The sequence below is a fragment of the Sapajus apella genome, unplaced genomic scaffold, assembly GCF_009761245.1.
Source record: "Sapajus apella isolate SASKATOON/1434 unplaced genomic scaffold, GSC_monkey_1.0 scaffold8, whole genome shotgun sequence".
Classification (NCBI taxonomy): domain Eukaryota; kingdom Metazoa; phylum Chordata; class Mammalia; order Primates; family Cebidae; genus Sapajus; species Sapajus apella.
In genome coordinates this window covers 4,786,696-4,804,463 of record NW_022436948.1, presented here as the reverse complement: position 1 = coordinate 4,804,463, position 17,768 = coordinate 4,786,696, and the positions used below count along the sequence as shown (strand labels likewise).

General features: G+C 47.9%; 1 protein-coding gene across 4 annotated transcripts in view; it reads right to left on the bottom strand.

Moving 5' to 3' along the window:
* The window catches only part of TMPRSS2 (transmembrane serine protease 2), a 44,524-nt gene that overhangs the window by 17,331 nt on the left and 9,425 nt on the right, over window positions 1–17,768 (bottom strand). For 2 of the 4 annotated variants that reach the window (XM_032276822.1, XM_032276824.1), the window contains exons 2-5: window positions 13,656–13,726; window positions 10,441–10,663; window positions 5,599–5,685; window positions 4,486–4,605 (exon numbers count right to left, since the gene is read on the bottom strand). In XM_032276822.1, the coding sequence (XP_032132713.1) occupies window positions 4,486–4,605; window positions 5,599–5,685; window positions 10,441–10,663; window positions 13,656–13,670 (445 nt within the window). In that variant the 5' untranslated portion in view covers window positions 13,671–13,726. The remainder of the gene's footprint in view (window positions 1–4,485; window positions 4,606–5,598; window positions 5,686–10,440; window positions 10,664–13,655; window positions 13,727–17,768) is intronic. The other 2 variants (XM_032276820.1, XM_032276823.1) reach the window with 1 other exon arrangement.

Genomic DNA, 17,768 nt, shown 5'->3' with positions numbered 1-17,768 from the left:
TGGAAAGGGGAGGCAGGAGGATCACTTGAGCTCAGATTTCGAGACCAGCCTGGGCTACATGGCAAAACCCCAACTCTACAAAAAAAAAAAAAAGTTAGCCTGGCATGGTGGTACACGCCTGTAAGCCCCAGCTTTTCAGGAGGCTGATGGTAAAGGACGGATTGAGCCCAGGAGGTGGAGGCTGCAGTGAGCCATGATCGAGCCACTGCACTCCAGACTGGGCAGCAGCAGGAGATCTTGTCTCAGACAAAAGCAATTGTACATGTTTTAGGCATACAGCGTGATGAATTGACATCTGCTGTGAAATTCTCACCATAATAAAGCTCATTAACCTCACATAATTACCATTTTCTTTTCTCTTTTATGGTGAGAATGCTTAAAATCTGCTCTTCTAGCAATTTCCAAGTATATAGGGCAGTACTGTTAACTAGAGTGAACAACTTAGTTTTTCTTCTGAGATTTTGAGAAAGATTCACAGAAAGGACAGCATCAGAAGTAGAAAGTGAATTAATGTTAAAATATGCACACACATACACCCTCGGGAAGAAAGCTCTACACACATTTTTGAATGTTTTCCATGGAATGGGTAGTATTCTTCAGTCTCATAACATGCGCATCTCAGCAAAAACAATGTCCACTCAACGAAATGGACAAATTAAAAGCACGCCATATGCCTGTTCTGGTCTAATATAGAATACATGCACAACGTTACATTCGTCTGTTTCACTTTACATGAATAATCGACATGGAAACTGGATAAAAGAAAACTGAAGGTGGTCTCGGTCTGTCAAGTTACAGATCCACACACCCCCTGACCCAGCAGTTCTACTCCTGGAGGCGTCCCCTACTGATAAGCTCACACAGTTGGAGCAGTGCGTGTTGTAGCAAAAGGTGGAAAAAAAATAAGGTCCAAAAGAAGAGACTGGGGCAATAATGGTGCATCCATGCAAAGGACCAACTGGGCCATGGTGGGAAAACACAGAGGCTCATTTCCCTAAGAAATGCTGTCCAGGATGGTATGCAGTGCAGGAGAGTGAGCTGGCTAGGAACCTCTGGGAAATGACAACGCAGACGTATGTGTGCTTCTTTATGCAAAAACTCTCTGGGAAGAGAAGCAACTCATATGACTTATGATATAAGTCACCCCAAGAAATGTGATTGGCTGGTAAACAGATGGGCTCGTGTGTGTGTGTGTGTGTGTGTGTGTGTGTGTATCTGGGGTGTGTGGCAGGGGTGGAAGATAGGTAAGTAAGCAGAGCAAGGAAGATGAGATTTTTCACCACATACCCTTTTATACTTCCTTGATTTTGACCTATCTGGATGTATAACTATTAAAGTATTTAAATAAATACAACTTAAATGTTAAGAAGAGAGAGACTGTTCAGGTAACATAAGGACTTTGCTGGTGTTTATTTGCCCACATGTGCACATAGGAGAACATCAAAAGCCATTCCAGGCCAGGCGCAGTGGCTCACGCCTGTAATCCCAGCAGTTTGGGAGGCCGAGGCGGGCGGATTGCTTGAGGTCAGGAGTTCGAGACCAGCCTGGGCAATATCAAAGAAACCCCATTTCTAAAAAAAATACAAAAATTAGCCAGGCATGGTGGCGAGCACCTGTAGTCCCAGCCACTTGGGGGGCTGAGGCTGGGAGGTTGCTTGAGCCCAGGAGGTTGAAGTTTTGGTGAGCCATGATCATACCACTGCCCTCCAGCCTAAGCAACAGAGTGAAACTCTGTGTCCCCTCCCTCTGCCAAAAAAAAAAAGACGCCATTCATGTGCTACCTTAACCAGGCACTACTCAACCTCAAAAACTTCCCACTTTATTTAAGAAACTAAATAAAGCACAAGAACTGTTTAATGAGCAAATGCGTCATTTTCAAGTGCAGACCCTCTCCTGGGAGGCAAGGCCGTGCTTAAAGGCATCAAGAACACAAGACACTCCAGCCAGCTTAAGGCGGGCACAAGGGCCGAGCTCCACAGGCCAAGTGCTCCTCACCAGGAAATTCCACAGCCAGGACCAGGCAGCCAGGACTGACAGGGAGGGCCTAACGGGAAACCCGTCCCCACCAAGGATGGCCCTTAGCTGAGGAGAAATTACTTTAACACGGAAAACTCTTTTTCTAGAATTCTCGGCCAGCTCTGAGGCTCGTGGTTTCTACAGAAAACCCCAGCAGGTTAGGAGGTCACTTGAGGGAGGGAAGAACTGTCTGAGATTTCTGATGAGTCCCCTGACTCTACAGTTCTGAAATTTCTATTTCTAGGAAAAAAAAAAAAAACAAAAACGGTTCTAGTGTAAACATGTGAGAGTGTGCTGAGCGGGAAGTAAGATGTGAGAGGGCACACCACCACCAACGCTGATCTGCAGGCCTGGAGTACATGGCTGTGGTTGGGAAATAAGGTTTTGTTGTTGTTGTTGTCTTTCTGTTTATGTTTTCTTTTTGCTTTTTTTTTTGTGAGATGGATTCTCATTCTGTTCCCTAGGCTGGGGTGCAGTAGCACGATCTCAGCTCATTGCAACCTCCGTCTCCTGGGTTCCAGCAATTCTCCTGTCTCAGCCTCCTGAGTAGCTGGGATTACAGGTGCGTGCCACCACGCCCAGCTCATTTTTGTATTTTTAGTAGAGATGGGGTTTTGCCATGTTGGTCAGGCGGGTCTCGAACACCTGACCTTGTGATCCCAAAGTGCTGGGATTACAGAAGTGAGTCACTGCTCCCGGCTGGGAAATAAGTCTTAAAGGAAAAGGAAAAAAGTAAAAGGCAGCTTCTAAGGAGAAACAAGCCAGCTCCATGTCAACTACGGAGCCCAGTTCCGTACGCAGCGGGCGGGATGGGGATGATTAGCACATCCCTTATCCTCGGCCACCGTTTCCCTGTTACAGCCACTAACCACCCTTGAAATCACCCTCAAAGATTAATGAAAAATAGAAACAAAACTGCCAATGAAAACCACAATGGAGTGTCCTCTCATGCTTCTTAGAACGGCTGCCACCAAGAAGATGGAAACGAACAGGTGCTGGTGAGGAGGCAGAGGGAGCAATGGAGCCCTTGTGCCCTCGGGGGAGGAGTGGACATTGGTCAGGCCATTATGGAAAACAGTATGGAGTTTCCTCTGAAAATTAGAAACAGAACTGTCAGATGATCCAACAATCCCACTTCCGGGTTTATATCCAAAAGAAAGGAAATCTGCGTGTTGAAGAGAGGCCTGCACGCCCATGCTCACTGCAGCACGGTTCACAACAGCCAAGAAATGACGTCGACCTCAGGGTCCGTCAGTGAAAGAAAGGAGGAAGAAAATGTGGTGTACATGCACAATGCAATACTATTCAGCCATAAGAAAGGAAATCCTGACATTTGGTGACAAATGAAACTGGAGGACATTGCTCTAAGTGAACAAGCCAGAGACAGAGACACGAACACTGCATGAGGTCACTGAGATGTGAAATGTAAAAACATCAAACTCATACAAGCAGAGAGTAGAATGGCAGCTACCAGAGTCTGGGGGGTGACAACATGGTCAGAGGTCACAAACCCTTCATTAAACAGGAGGAGTAAGTTCGAGAGACTTGTTGTACATCACAGTGGCTAAGTTAATAACTATACGTTGCGTAGTTGAAAATCACTACAAGGGTAGGTTTTATGTGTTCTTAATAAGACGTGTATGTGAGCTAATGCCCGTGTTCTAGCTTGACTTAGCCATGCCACAGGCATACACGTATCCAAACGTGGTACGCCATAAATATGTGCAATGCTTCCTTGATCGTTAAAATAAACAGATAAACCACAGAAAATAAAATAGGTGAGCCCACTCTGTAACAAGAGATAGACCCTTAAAGGCAGCTTATTTTGAAAACAACATAGCGCATCTCCAACTCTACTTTATTTTGTTTATTTATTTTTGAGACAGAGTCTGGCTCTGTTGCCCAGGCTGGAGTGCAGTGCCACAATCTCAGCTCACTGAAACCTCCGCCTCCCAGAATCAAGTGATTCTCCTGCCTCAGCCTCCTGAGTAGGCTGGGATTACCACCACCTGGCTAATGTTTTTTGTTTTGGTTTTGTATTTTTAGTAGAGACAAGGTTTTACCATGTTGGTCAGGCTGGTCTGGAACTCCTGACCTCAGGTGATCCACCCGCCTGGGCCTCTCAAAGAGCCGGGATTACAGGTGTGAGCCACCGTGCCCGGCCTGCATCTTCAACTTTATAAACAGTTTGCTCATCTTAACCGACATCCTGTGGCAGTTCAGAGTACATGTGGCTCCAATGACGCAGTCTTCAGTGACCCTGTTCTCTCCCTCCCACCTGCTGTGTGAGGTGGGGCTAGAAACACAACCCCTCTGAGCCTCAGGGCTCAGCCTGGAACAGGGATTCAATGACATCGTGTGTCAGCATGCTGGAAGCAGGCCAGGCCCAGTCACCCAAAGGGCCCCAGACCAGGCTGCTGTCTATAAGGTAGGCAGAGCAGTTCCTTCCCAAGGCCAAGAGTGACTCACCACACCGGTTCTCGTCCTCCCCGCTGGGGCAGTGGGACACGCCGTCGCACCAGTTAGAGGGGCTGACGCAGGTGCCTGAGGAGCCGCACTCTATCTCAGAGACGGAGCACTTGCTCTCCACTTGCAGAGAAAACAGAAGGGAGGTGCCCGTCAGGCTGAGGAACCAAATCAGCCTCACGAAGTGAGGAACATGGTGGCATGATTGCAGCTCTCTGCGACCTCCAACTCCTGGCCCCACCTTTTTTTTTTTTTTTTTTTTTTTGAGACAAAGTCTCACTCTGTCACCCAGGCTGGAGTACAGGGGCACGATCTTGGCTCACTGCAACCTCCACCTCCTGAGTTCAGATGATTCTCCTGCCTCAGCCTCTCAATTAGCTGGGATTACAGGTGTGTGTCACCATGCCTGGCTTAGTTTTTGTATTTTTAGTAGAGATGGTATTTTGACATGTTGGCCAGGCTGATCTCGAACTCCTGACCTCAGGTGGTCCACCTGCCTTGGCCTCTTAAAGTGCTGGGATTACAGGCATGAGCCACCGTACCCAGCCAATACCCTACTTTAATCAGGAGGAGAAGTGTCCTCGCCACCAGCAAGTATAAGTAAAATTAGCGGTGGGGCACCTTACGTTCGTGGGGCCAGTGGGGAGACCCTCTCCGTGTGTGGGTTTGGACGGCACTCACACATCCTCTCTGCCACACTTCAAGGTAACTTTAAGGATCCACAATGATGCATGGGTCTGCACCACCCAGGCTGATGGGAAAGGCTCAGGCTGCAGCTGCAGGAGTGGGACAGGGAGGGGCGGGCCTGGCCCCCAACAGCCATTGCTATGCAGTGAGATACAGGTAACCACGTATGGCCCCAAGGTAGAAGAACCTGTGCTCACAGTGCTGGGCGGCACCAAGCACCCCAAAGCACTGGGCACATTCTACATGCTTCTCCCATGATGTGTCAATACCATAGCTAAACAAGAGAAGGGAAGAGAGACAGCCTCGTTATGTAAGAGAGAAACCTCACAGCGGGCCTCGGGAGGTCTCAATAGCCCAGAGCGCACGGTCTGGCTCAGCGCACCAGGGACTGACAGAGCACATGGTGGAAGCGAGGCTCCTTGCACTTACTGAACTTCCAGACCAGGCCAGCGGCCAGCGCAGCTCCTGCGAGGACGGTCCCCAGGGCCAAGGTGATACACAGAGCTTTCTTAGTCTCTGGAAGAAGGAGAGAGCGCACCATTCAGACCAGAGTTGTTTAGAAGTCATGCTCTCAAATGTTTTCTGTTATTTTTATAGAACACCATATTAAGAAATAATTATTTCATATGCACTTAAAAGTGTGACTTTTAATTTTAAGAAATATCATGGGTGATCCTACTTCTCCCATAACACTAAACCTTACCTTATGCTTTTTGAAGACCAACAGGAGGAAGCTGTGATCTTCAGCAAAGTACATGGTTAGCCCTTTCAAAAAGTATGGTGTGCTTGGCCGGGCGTGGTGACCGGTTACATGTCTGTAACCCTAACACTTTGGGAGGCTGAGGTGGGAGGATCACCTGAGGTCAAGAGTTCGAGACCAGCCTGGCCAACATGGTGAAACCCTGTCTCTACTAAAAATACAAAAATTAGCCGGGCGTAGTGGTGGGTGCCTGTAATCCCAGCTACTTGGGAGGCTGAGGTAGGAGAATCACTTGAACCAAGGAGAAAAAGGTTGCAGTGAGCCAAGATGATACCACTGCATTCCAGCCCAGGCGACAGAGCAAAAACTCTGTCTCAAAAAAGAAAAAAGTATGGTATGCTAAAAGAGGGTCTTAAAATAGGCAGACGATTAGTGTAAAAAACAGGGGGACTAAGACATCATCTTCGTAATTACAGGCATAAGCAAAGTAATAACACTGTCCCCAAAACTATCATCACTGTCAGTGGTACTCGAAGCAGAATAAATTGTCTTGCCCAAGGCTGTTTAGCGAATAGATGCTACAAACAAGCCCACAGTGTCCCATTCAGACAGCTGCCAGCTGCGTGTGGCTATTTAATTAACATTCCATGAAATTAAGTAAAATGACGTAAATTCAAGTGCTCAGCCACCACATGTGGCCAGTGGCTACCATGTCAGACAGTGCAGCTGCAGAAGCTTCCCATAGCTGTCCCAAGTCCTGCTGGACAGTGCCAGCGCAGCCCTTTGGTCCAAGGGCAGAAATATGAAACTCAAAGGAAAGGCAGATTTCAGAAAAAAATAAAGGGATTTGGAAAAGGTCCCTGATTGTCTCTAGCCAGACATAGCATTGTCGGTCCAAGGGTAAGCCAAAAGTCACACAGAGTTCAGAAGACAGCTACAGGCGCCGCAGAGGCATGGCAGGGTCAGACGCTGCGCTCCGCAAGCTCAGGGGCTAGGAGCAAGGGCGTCCATCCTTATCACTCCAGTGATGCCCAGCAGCCCCAGGTCCAGGAGCTCCCAGGAGCTTTCCCTCAAGAAAGGTGGAGAGGTGGAGGAGAGGGGAGGGGAAAGCATTTGAACAGACCCTCCCAGGCTGGAGAGGTGGCGTGACAGCCGGGAGCTCCCTACCTGGCCACACCTGTGCCTCTGGAGTTCTGCCAGGGTGAGAAGATCAGAGCTGACCCATCTGCTGAGGGCTCAACGCCGCACCTCTCACTTGGTGACAACATTCTGATAATTCTACAATCACTCTCAAACCATTACAGGCTTAAAAATGACCTGGGGAATGTGGTGGTTCACATCACCAGAGATTCTATTTCAGTTAGGGGTCAGGCATGAATCTGCATTGCTCTTGTTTTCTTTCGTTCTTTTCTTTTCTTTTTTTTTTTTTTTCTTGAGACAGAGTCTTGCTTGTCACCCTGGCTGGAGTGCAGTGGCACAATCATGGCTCACTGTGGCCTCCGACTCCTACACTCAAGCCATCCTCCCACTTCAGCCTCTCGAATAGCTGGGACCACAGATGTGCACCACTATGCCAGGCTAATTTTTGGTAGATGCGATTTCACCATGTTGCCCAGGCTGGTCTCAAACTCCTAGGCTCAAGCAATCCACTCGCCTCAGCCTCTGGGATTACAGGTGTCAGCCTGTAACCTGACCTGAATCTGAATTTCCAACAGGCTCACAGATGAGGCCAGCAGCACTGGTCCAAGGGCCGTGCCCAGGTACACAGTGTTCTCATAACTCGGCTGCAATGATTACATGTGATGAAGGCAGGCTGGAGCCAAGGTTGTTCACGGGAGAAATTCCAGATGGCCTCTCTGAGGCGAAGGACACTTTCCTCTGTAGATGATGTCCCAAGTGCCATTTTATCCACGATAAAATAACTGGTCTGCTGAGTTGAGGGCTATTCCATTAGGTATCCTGAACCTCACATGGAGCATGTGGTGATCTGCAGGGTTCTCACCAGGAGCGTGTGCAAAGCAGGAAGCTCCCAGATTTATTTTGCTGGACAGCCATTTGGAGCCAATGCATGGTCAGTACAGGCATCACTGGGTCCTGGTTGATCATGGCTGCTGCTGCAGAGTTTAATTACAACTCACCGGCCGGGCATGGTGGCTCACATCTGTAATCCCAGCACTTCGGGAGGCTGAGGCGGGTGGATCACCTGAGGTCAGGAGTTCAAGACCAGCCTGGCCAGCATGACAAAAACCCCATCTCTACTAAAAATACAAAAATTCGCTGGACATGGCAGTGCACCTGTAGTTCTAGCCACTTGGGATGCTGAGGCAGGAGAATCGCTTGAGCCTGAGAGGCAGAGGTTACAGTGAGCCAAGATAGCGCCACTGCACTCCAGCCTGGGTGACAGAGCAAGACTCCATATCAAATACACATGCACACATGCACACACACAGAACTCACTATCTATTTCCCTCCATCATGACCAACTTACGGCCGTCACCTCAGCCCTGTGGTTTCCTGTGTCCACTGTTTGCTTCATGTGCACATTTGAAGGACTGTTGACCTTCAACCCTCCAAAGTCTAAGCCTTCAGCTGTGTATTCACTCCTATTCAATCATCAACCTTCTGTGGCTGTTGCTAAAGCAAGTAAATACAATCAGTCTGGAGAAAGTTCCTTATGCTCCTGATGGGTGCTTCCGAACCTGTGCTACTGAATAACTGGGAGAAGAGCTTCAAAGCCAAACATTATACTTCAAATGTATACGTTTCTGTATATTAGATGCCAAGTGTGTTCTTAAAAATAATACCAAGATACGTTCAATTAAATTACTAAATTGTTTTGAGTTTCTGAGTTTTATAATGCAAAATCATACATGCAGGTTCATATCCTTCCCTTATAAAAGCAACGGAGAAGGGACTCATCTATCCCTGTCCGACGCTCTGTCATCATCTAATCTTTCCCAGGAGAAGTGGAAATGTGTCCTTCAGGTGGGCCACGGGTTCCTTCGCCCTCCGGGGTTTGGCTGTCACCAGCGGGAACACCCCCATCTAGAGGTGCTGACTTCAGGAGAGGACTTTCACTGCCGTTTCTTTGGGAGGTAGCTCACACACAGGTCCTTAACCCTTTCACCCTGGCTTCCTTCCATCCCCACAATGGACAAAGACCAGGAGTTTGCAATCTCGACACTAAGCGATATTTTGCCTGGAGGATTCTTTGCTGTCCAGGGGGTGAGGAAGCTGTCTTGTGCACTGCAGGAGGTTGGGCAGTATCCCCGGTGCCTACCTGGGAGCAGCACCCCCTCCCCACCTGCAACCACCCACACTGTCTCCAGACACTGCCAATTGTCACTGGGGGTCCAAATTGTCCTGACTGAGAACCACTGGCCTTGACCTACCCAACCGCCCCCAGAAGAACATCAGCGCAAACACAAGTATCTGTTTGGTGGGGAACATCGGAAGGAGGGAAAGAGAGAAACAGAGGAGGGAGAGGAGGAGGGATGATTAGGAAGGAGGGCTCATGAAGGGGTAGAAAACTCAGAGAGAGGAGGTGGCAGGAGAGGAACAGGGCAGAAGAGCCATTTGTGAAGGGCGAGGGGGTGAGAGGAGGGGCAGAAACTCAAGAGCAACAGCACTTTCCCTGAGTGGGACAGAGGTGGGGGCAGACCGACAGGGCTTCAAAGAGCACTGGCATTAACCATGTCAATGACTGATTATGTGACGTGGACACGTAGAAATTCACATTTTGACGAATCTCTAACTGTACAAGTTGTACAGTCAGGATACACAGTTTGCAAAATAAAATAAAAACACTATCAATTAAAAGATCAATTTAAAAGACCTTTGGCATAGCCACTGCTGTGTGAGTCCCACCTGGGCGATTCTTAGCACTGAAACCAGCCTGAATTCAAAGCTGGAAGGCAGTGCCAGAGGGAATGGTCTGGAAAGACATGAGACCACATGAAATGGCAAAGAAAGGAGATGAATGGGAGGGTGAGGAAGAGGAAGGACTGAAGTGACAGCAGAGAAAATTTAACCTGCAGTACTCCCAGGCTCACTCCAGCCACCCGCAGGACCGTGAAGCCCGCTGGGACAGCACAGACACTTCCGTGCTGCAAACACACCAGCCAGGACACTCACTGAACACGAAGTAACATGGAGCACCTTAAACATGACCTGTCACATTCAGGGGACAAGGAAAGGCAAGGTTGTTAATTTCTGCTCTTGGAAGCTTACCATTTATTCAGGAGGATACATCTATAAACCACACAGCCAAGACGCCCAGAGAAGGTGATCACGAAAGCCTACGCCAAGTGGAACAGGCAGAGCTGTACAGGAGAGTTACGGAAGACAGAGGTCTCTGCAGGCCCTGGGCAAGAGGACAGACCTGGAGGCAACAGCTTGGCCCAGCAGGAAAAGAGTGGAAAGGCGTGAAGACAGACTGGCTCCAGCAGATGGAGGAGCAGGGTCAGACCAGGAGAGCTGGCGACAGAGCTGGTGGGAGCAGAGGGCCCACTGGGGAGGCAGACCCAGGACCTCAGGTTTATCATAGGAAATAAACACAAAGAGAATCCTACTTGAGCTGCACACTCTTCCCGATGGGGATTTGGGCTGCGTGCTGACGACAGGGTTGGAAGCGTGTGTCAGGACCCTCGGGGCGTACTGGGGTAGGGGGGACGGGTAGTGCTGAGCCGGATACACCATGTAGACACTGGGAGCCACAGCGGGCTGTGCGGGATAGGGGTTTTCCGGTTGGTATCCATGGTTTTCATAGTAAGGTCCAACACCTGGCGGTGACCCCTAAACAATTGAAAAGAAGATGAATAAGATAAAACTCTTATTTGCACCAAGGGGTAAAATATAAAATATCACATCATCTTACAGCTATACCAATGATCTTTTAAATTGATAATGTTTTTATTTTATTTTGTGAAATATGCATCCTATCTGTATGGCTTACACAGTTAGAGATTAATAACAAAGTGACAAGACATTGAAAAGGCACCGTAGATTCTCCCCAGGTGCCTACATCTGTGTCACATATTGAATTTATTTAGAATAAAAACTAACCAGAACTTTCAATTACCAAAGTTTTTTTGTTTGTTTTGTTTTGTTTTTTACTATTCATTCTTTTTTTCTTACATGTCCATTTATTAAACAGGAGTTCCTTCGTGACAATTTAATACAAAATTTATTAACAATTAAAGCTGATATATACAAAAATACATATTTGTCTGGGTGCAGTGGCTCATGCCTGTAATCCCAGCACTTTGGGAGGCCAAGGTGGGTGGATCACCCAATGTCAGGAGTTCGACATCAGCCTGGCCAACATGGTGAAGCCCCATCTCTTCTAAAAATACAAAAATAACCAGGCATGGTGGCACCTGCCTGTAGTTCCAGCTACTTGGGAGGCTGAGGTGGGAGAATCACTTGAACCCAGGACGCAGAGGTTGCAGTGAGCAGAGATCATGCCACTATACCCCAGCCTGGGTGACAAGAGAGAAATTCCTTCTCAAAAAAAAAAAAATAAATACTGATTTGAACACTATAAAAACAATCAGGACAAGTACCATGAAAAATCTATCCTTCAAAAGAAAGAAAGCGGGAAAATTGAGGTCAATGAGAGGCTTGTTTGCTGTGGGGGACAAATCAATGGCAGCAAATCTCTGGGGCCCCGACCCACTCCAGATGTACGGGCCCAAACCCGAGAGCCACCCAAGCCGGGGAGACCCACTCTAGGGCTTCTGTGTCCATTGAAAAGCCAGACACACAAAGTCAAGCTTGCACAATGGGCTGCAATAATTTTTAAAAAGTGGCTGACCTTGGGATTTAGTAAAAGATAGTAATAATTTTAAAAAGCTGTGTAGAGGTCTGGGGTTAGAAATAATTTTTAAAAAGTGGCTGACCTTGGGATTTAGTTAAAGATAGTAATAATTTTAAAAAGCTGTGTAGAGGTCTGGGGTTAGAATCCATTAAGCCAGTAGCCTATACTTTTAATTCCTCCCATCTTCTCCTTGAATATTGATATACAAAGTTAGGAGCTAGCAGTATCAGAATTAGAATGAAAGAATAATAGCTTAACATTGGAGAACTCACCGGCCACCAGGCCCCTGTACTTAGAATCTCCTTCAACACCAACCATAACCCCTCCCCTGCCAGCAAGACTGGCACGGGCATGAATTAATACCACCATTTTGCCAGGAAAAGACTGAGTTAAGAAATCTGCCTAAAGGAGCATACTCTCCGTGTTTGTTACCTGCAAATACCTCCTCCACGTCCCCTTCTCCTATGTAAGGAATGTGTCATCACTTACTCACCATCTCTTATTAATGGACATTTAAGTGGCTCACAGTGGACATTTAAGTGGCTCACAGTGTGGGCTATTTGCAGCTCTGCTGCAATAAATGTCTTTACACAGCACATGGATTTTTGTGCGGGGGATGGAAACGTGTAGCTACGTCCCTTTAAATGAAATTTCTGGATTAGAGTGTGGCCATCATCAACGTGAAAGGAACTGCCTGGACGTAGCGTTTTAGTCTCTGCTCTATCCTTCAGCTGGTGCCTCTCTTCTTAGAATGCCCATCTCTCCTTCCTCAGCCTACTTCAAAATTGCCTTCCCAAGGCCTGCCCTGTCACAATCCACCCAGATCAGGCCACTGTGGGCCCCACCAGCTCATACCTTCCCCTTCTTCCAGCTCTGCCCAGTTGCCTGTTGGCTCGGCCACTCTGGGAGGCCACATTTTTCCTCCTATCTGTATCTAAGGGCTCACATGCAAAACTTTTTCCAATTCATTAATTTCTGCCCCTTATCTCTTATTGACCTCAGAGAATGACAGTGAGCTTGTCCTCATTGGACAGGTGAACTGAGCAGAGGCAGCATAGCTCTTAGAACTACAAATGGGGCCTCCAGGGAAGTTGATTATAACTGGATGAGACAAACTAGGCTCCCAGGGTTCCCCTTCACTTAATAACTCACTAAAGCTATCTTCAAAAGTCCGAAGATTACAACTCTGAACCAGAACAGCACACAGAGGGAAAACACAAGGTAATCTCTCATCTAAATGAGGGAGCCAGAGGCTGCAATCTCGGTCATCTAAGACCTTACCGTCCACCAGCCAGGCTGCAGCAGCAAGGCGGTTTGTCCCTGAAAATTCCTGAGCAGTGGACTTGACATTAAACGCAGACCCAGTAAAAAATGAATATCAGTAACAAATCGAGGGGAAAATACGGTCTATTGTCCAGATATAGAATCTAAGAAGTGTTTAAAACTCTTTACTAAATGCATTTATATTCGGTACAAGGCAAATTGATCAGTTACAATGGGAAGCAGAGATTAACCACATTTGTCTCCAAAGGGAATGGGCGCCAGGGAGAGGGCGGCCCGCCAATGCTTCATGCAGTTGTGACTTTTCCCAGTTTCTCAGCTGGGCACTGATGGGACCCCACAGGGGTCTCTTCCCTGGGACATATCCCTGTTATTGCCATCCTGCCTCACCTGTCCCCACACCTCATCCCTGCCCCCTGTCCCACAAAGCAGAAAGCGACGGGGTCAAGGTGAGGATGTACATCACCCACATCTACCTGACAGCCACGGCGTTTGTGACTCACCTGGACAACTGTGTGGCTGCACCCCTGACTCACTCTTTCTAGAGGATGCCTTGAACAGCATCAGCCTGGCCCACCCTTCCCTACAAATAGCCCTCACAATTACTGACCCACAAACACTGTTGGGAATAACAGAAGGGACAAGGGAACAAAGAAAAGGCCAGGAGGGTAATAATTAACCACTTACTGAGTTCAAAGCCATCCTGATTTTATCAACGGCATCAAGTAATGATAGGTATCTGGAATGTTCAATCTGACCTAGAAGAAAGAATTACAGGACTGTAATATCTCCATACCAGTTAGTTTTTAGAAGATAAATCTGGAAAGAACTAGAAGAATCTCTGGGTGAAGGTTACCTAGAACAAGCAGCAGCATTTCCTGCTGACCGTTGGCCTGCATCTTCACCACATACTTCCATATTTAAGGACTTTGGGACCCACTCATACCTCAGAGGTTACAGCAGAGGCACCCTCCTCTGGGATTAGAGTGGGCAGGAGGATGGGGTGCAATTGTAAGTGCTTCGGCCAGGACAGCCTGACCAGAGAGAAGAAGGAGCAGACTCAATGGCTCAGACATCCATCGAGAAGGGCTCTCAGGGGACAGCCTGGGGCTTGTGGCCACTCACACCTCCACTGCCGTCAAGCCCAGGCATCCTGCTGGACTTAACCTGGTTCTCGCCAGGCATCTGGGGTCTCCCCTTTACAGAACATCTCCCCAAGGGAGACTCCATGGGATAAAACCACTGAAGAAATGACAAGGTAACCAAACCCATCAAGGTCGGCAGAGGTTAAGGACAGGATGGGCCCAGGAGGCAAAGACCTGGACCAGTTCCTGGCAGGACAGCTCCCTGGAAGTGCCAATGGGTGAGTTACTGAACCTTGCTGAAATATCAGGGTCCTCATGGGAAAACAGATAGAGCAATCACCACCGTTCTGTTAAGCTGAGGGTTCCAGGAGAGTGCAGAAGGAGTGCCTCGCGGTGCCAGGAACTGAGAAGCAGCAGGTGCAACCACAGCAGGTGCAATCAGACCGTCTCTTCCCAAACATCCACAGGCACTGCCGGGAGCCCCAGCCGCCCAGCAGGCAGTCCAGAGCTCAGCGCCGGATATATATAGCTCACAGTTGACTGTTTTAAGTAGGCCATGTGGGCCCTCCCAATTTTTAATAGATACATATATTTAAAAATTCATAAAACACCTCAACGACCACTCCATTTACTACCCCAAACCCAAAAAAGAAAGAAATTCAGAGCCAGCCATTTTGACCATTTCTCAGATTAGCAGTAAGGAAAAGAAAGCTGTGAGCCATTTCGTTTGTTGCCATTTGTGAACGATTACCAATAACAGCTAGAGATGCCAAGAACGTGAAGTGCTTTATAGTGAAGCCGCATTCTGACATCACTCCCCATGGACAAAGGTTCTTTCCTTGACCAAGCTTAGGCTCCTGAAGCTTCTAGGCCATCTATGCATTTCCTTGTAAAATCCAGTTTTAACAAAAAAACTTGCTCAGTCAGTTTCGCCAGAACCTCCCACCCTCGGTATCTGATTACTTCCAATACCTGATCGGGTTCCTTAGCCTCCACCGTGCCACCGGTGATGTCTGATCGCCCAGCCTGTCTTCAGTAAGAATCCTGTTCAGTTGGTTTAGCCAGAATCCCCCTTACCCTTGATGTTTTCTCTTAGTGATTTTTCTATCCACACCAACCCCACCCTGAGCCTTGGCTATAAATTAACTCCCACTTGCCCATGCTGTACTCAAGTGGATCCCAATCTCTCTCTCCCACTGCAGAATCTGCTGGCTTTGGTCCCTGTACCTGTCTCCATGGTCCTGAATAAACTCTGCCTCACCATCTTTAGCAAGTGTGATTGAATGATTTTTTTTTCTTTGACACGCACTTCGTGAGCTAATAAAGGGTTTTTTTACGCACCTTCTCGCTTGGCTTTAAATGACCAAAGAATATTCTAAGAAACGGTGTTCAAGATTATCCATCCATAAGATCACATTCCCAATGAGGGAACAAGAGCTTAGAGGAGGCTTTGGGCTTTGGGGCGTGCCTGTGACACGCCCAGAGAAGAATATTTCCCATCTGCTGGTACACAGCAGGTGCTCAAAGCACAGCAGACACCACTGGGCAGGGGTTCAGCCCCTGACCTCTGTGAATAGGCTCTGGATCCACACTCAGGCTCAGCCACGCCCTATCCATGACCTGGAGGAAGCTATCCAGTCTTCTGTGCCTCAGTTTCCCCATTTGTAAATGCAGAAAATAGGAACACCTACCTCCAGGGCATTAAATGAGTTAATCCTAATGAAGTGCTTTGTGCCTAGCATTGAATGAGTGGTACATAAATTTTCATTAAATGAGGGGCATTATAAAGCTGATGCACATTTAACAACCTCCTGAAGGAAAAGAGGTCCATCTTGTGACATTTGCAGATTTGCATTCAGTAAGCTCCCAGGTGACCAGCATGAAGCCCACCACGGAGCCATGGGCCAGCATCAGTACTGCTCTCCCATGTCCTCAGCGCAACTAGCTCCTGAATCATTACACTGAAAAACCCCAGCAACTTGGCATGAATGAGAGCGAGTATGGCTTTTTACTCCTGAGAAACCTCACCAAACGGGTTGCAACAAACACGCACACGTCATTTATTTACTCTTCATGTACAGATAAAAATATAAGAATCAGGTCATGTCGTAGCTTTGAGACGTTTTTTAGGATTAAAACTAAAGTTCACACCTTCCTGGGTATGAGGAAAGAAAAGTGACTAATATCCAGGTGGGAAAGATCACCATTTAAAATGTATCGAAAACACTTAAGCCTTTTAGTCACATCACGTAATAGACCTTGCCTACGTCTGCTTTGTGAACACAGAGGATCCTCAGGCCTGACCAACACAATAAATCCCGCATTCTTGTCTCATAAGCAGGAAAGAACTCAGTACCATCCTAAGATTGCATTCAAAGAGTCCTGCCTAACCAAACACATTCTCACGCCTCTGGTTTCTCGGCTCTCCTATCTCCCCAGTTATAAGTTTGGTTGAAGTTTCAGGAAGTGAAAATTCGATCCCATTGGCGGCTCTCCCAGCTCAGAAGCCTTATGAAAGGAATAATGAATCAATGCTCAAAACCCACATTTGCTATTCATTCACAATCCCTAACAAGGAAGCCAGGGAAGGAACACCGGGAGCCAGTGCTGTGAATTGTCAAATAAAAGCCACGGGACCCAGAGGCAGCCCCAGGATAATCCTATCTCTCCAGCAACCCCGAAACCCACAGAACATGATAAACAAAAATATTAAGTGTGCCCAAATCAGCTACCATGGACTTTGGAATGGAAGACCAATCACATTCTCCAGCCGAGCCAGGTACGGTGGCTCAACGCCTGTAATCCCAGCACTTTGGGAGGCCAAGGCAAGCAGATCGCCTGAGGTCAGGAGTTCAAGACCAGTCTGGCAAACATGGTGAAACCATGTCTCTACTAAAATTACAAACATTAGCTGGGTGTGGCGGCAGTTGCCTGTAGTCCCAGCTCCTTGGGAGGCTGAGGCAGGAGAATCGCTTGAGCCTGGGAGGCAGAGGTCGCAGTGAGCTGAGATCAGGCCACTGCACTCCAGCCTGGGTGACAGAGAGAGACTCCATCTTAAAACAGAAAGAAAAAAAAAAAAAAAAAAAAAACTATTCTCCAGGTGAGAAGAAAAGAAGGCAGGAAATACCCCTCCCTGGCATTAGATCTGAAAGGGGAAGCACAACTGTCCCCAAGAGACCAGGACATCACACTCAGTCCTGTTCATCTTCAAATCAGGCCTTTCCTCACCCTGACAAGCTTGTACATCTTGTTAACTGGTCTCTGAAAGGAGCAAGAGGAGGAGCATCAAGAGGAGGAGAGGAAGAGAGACAGCGCTGTGTAGCAAAGGTTCTCTCCTGTCATTCAAACCAGGTTGATGGTTCTCAGTTCCGGAAAGCCAGCCACCATGAGCACTTTGGGAAATTTTCCTTTAAGTGCAGAAGCGCAACAGTGGGTGGCACTCAGGCCCCACTCCTGGCTGGCAGGGAGCGCTTTCTTCAATACAGTGTCAGTCACTTGAACCTCACAATGGCACGCAGCTGTTCTCGTGCTGTTTTGGTCCCTCCTGGACTGAGAGCTGAGTCAGCCCGTGAGTCACCTGCCTGGCCACCACACAGCAGGACGATGCTGTGGCATCATATCAGCATCTCCTGACATGACGAAGTTACTGCCAAAACAAGAATCGTTCCTCCTGGCTTCTCTCCTCTGGAGATCTCAGGACACGTTTGCCGGAGAC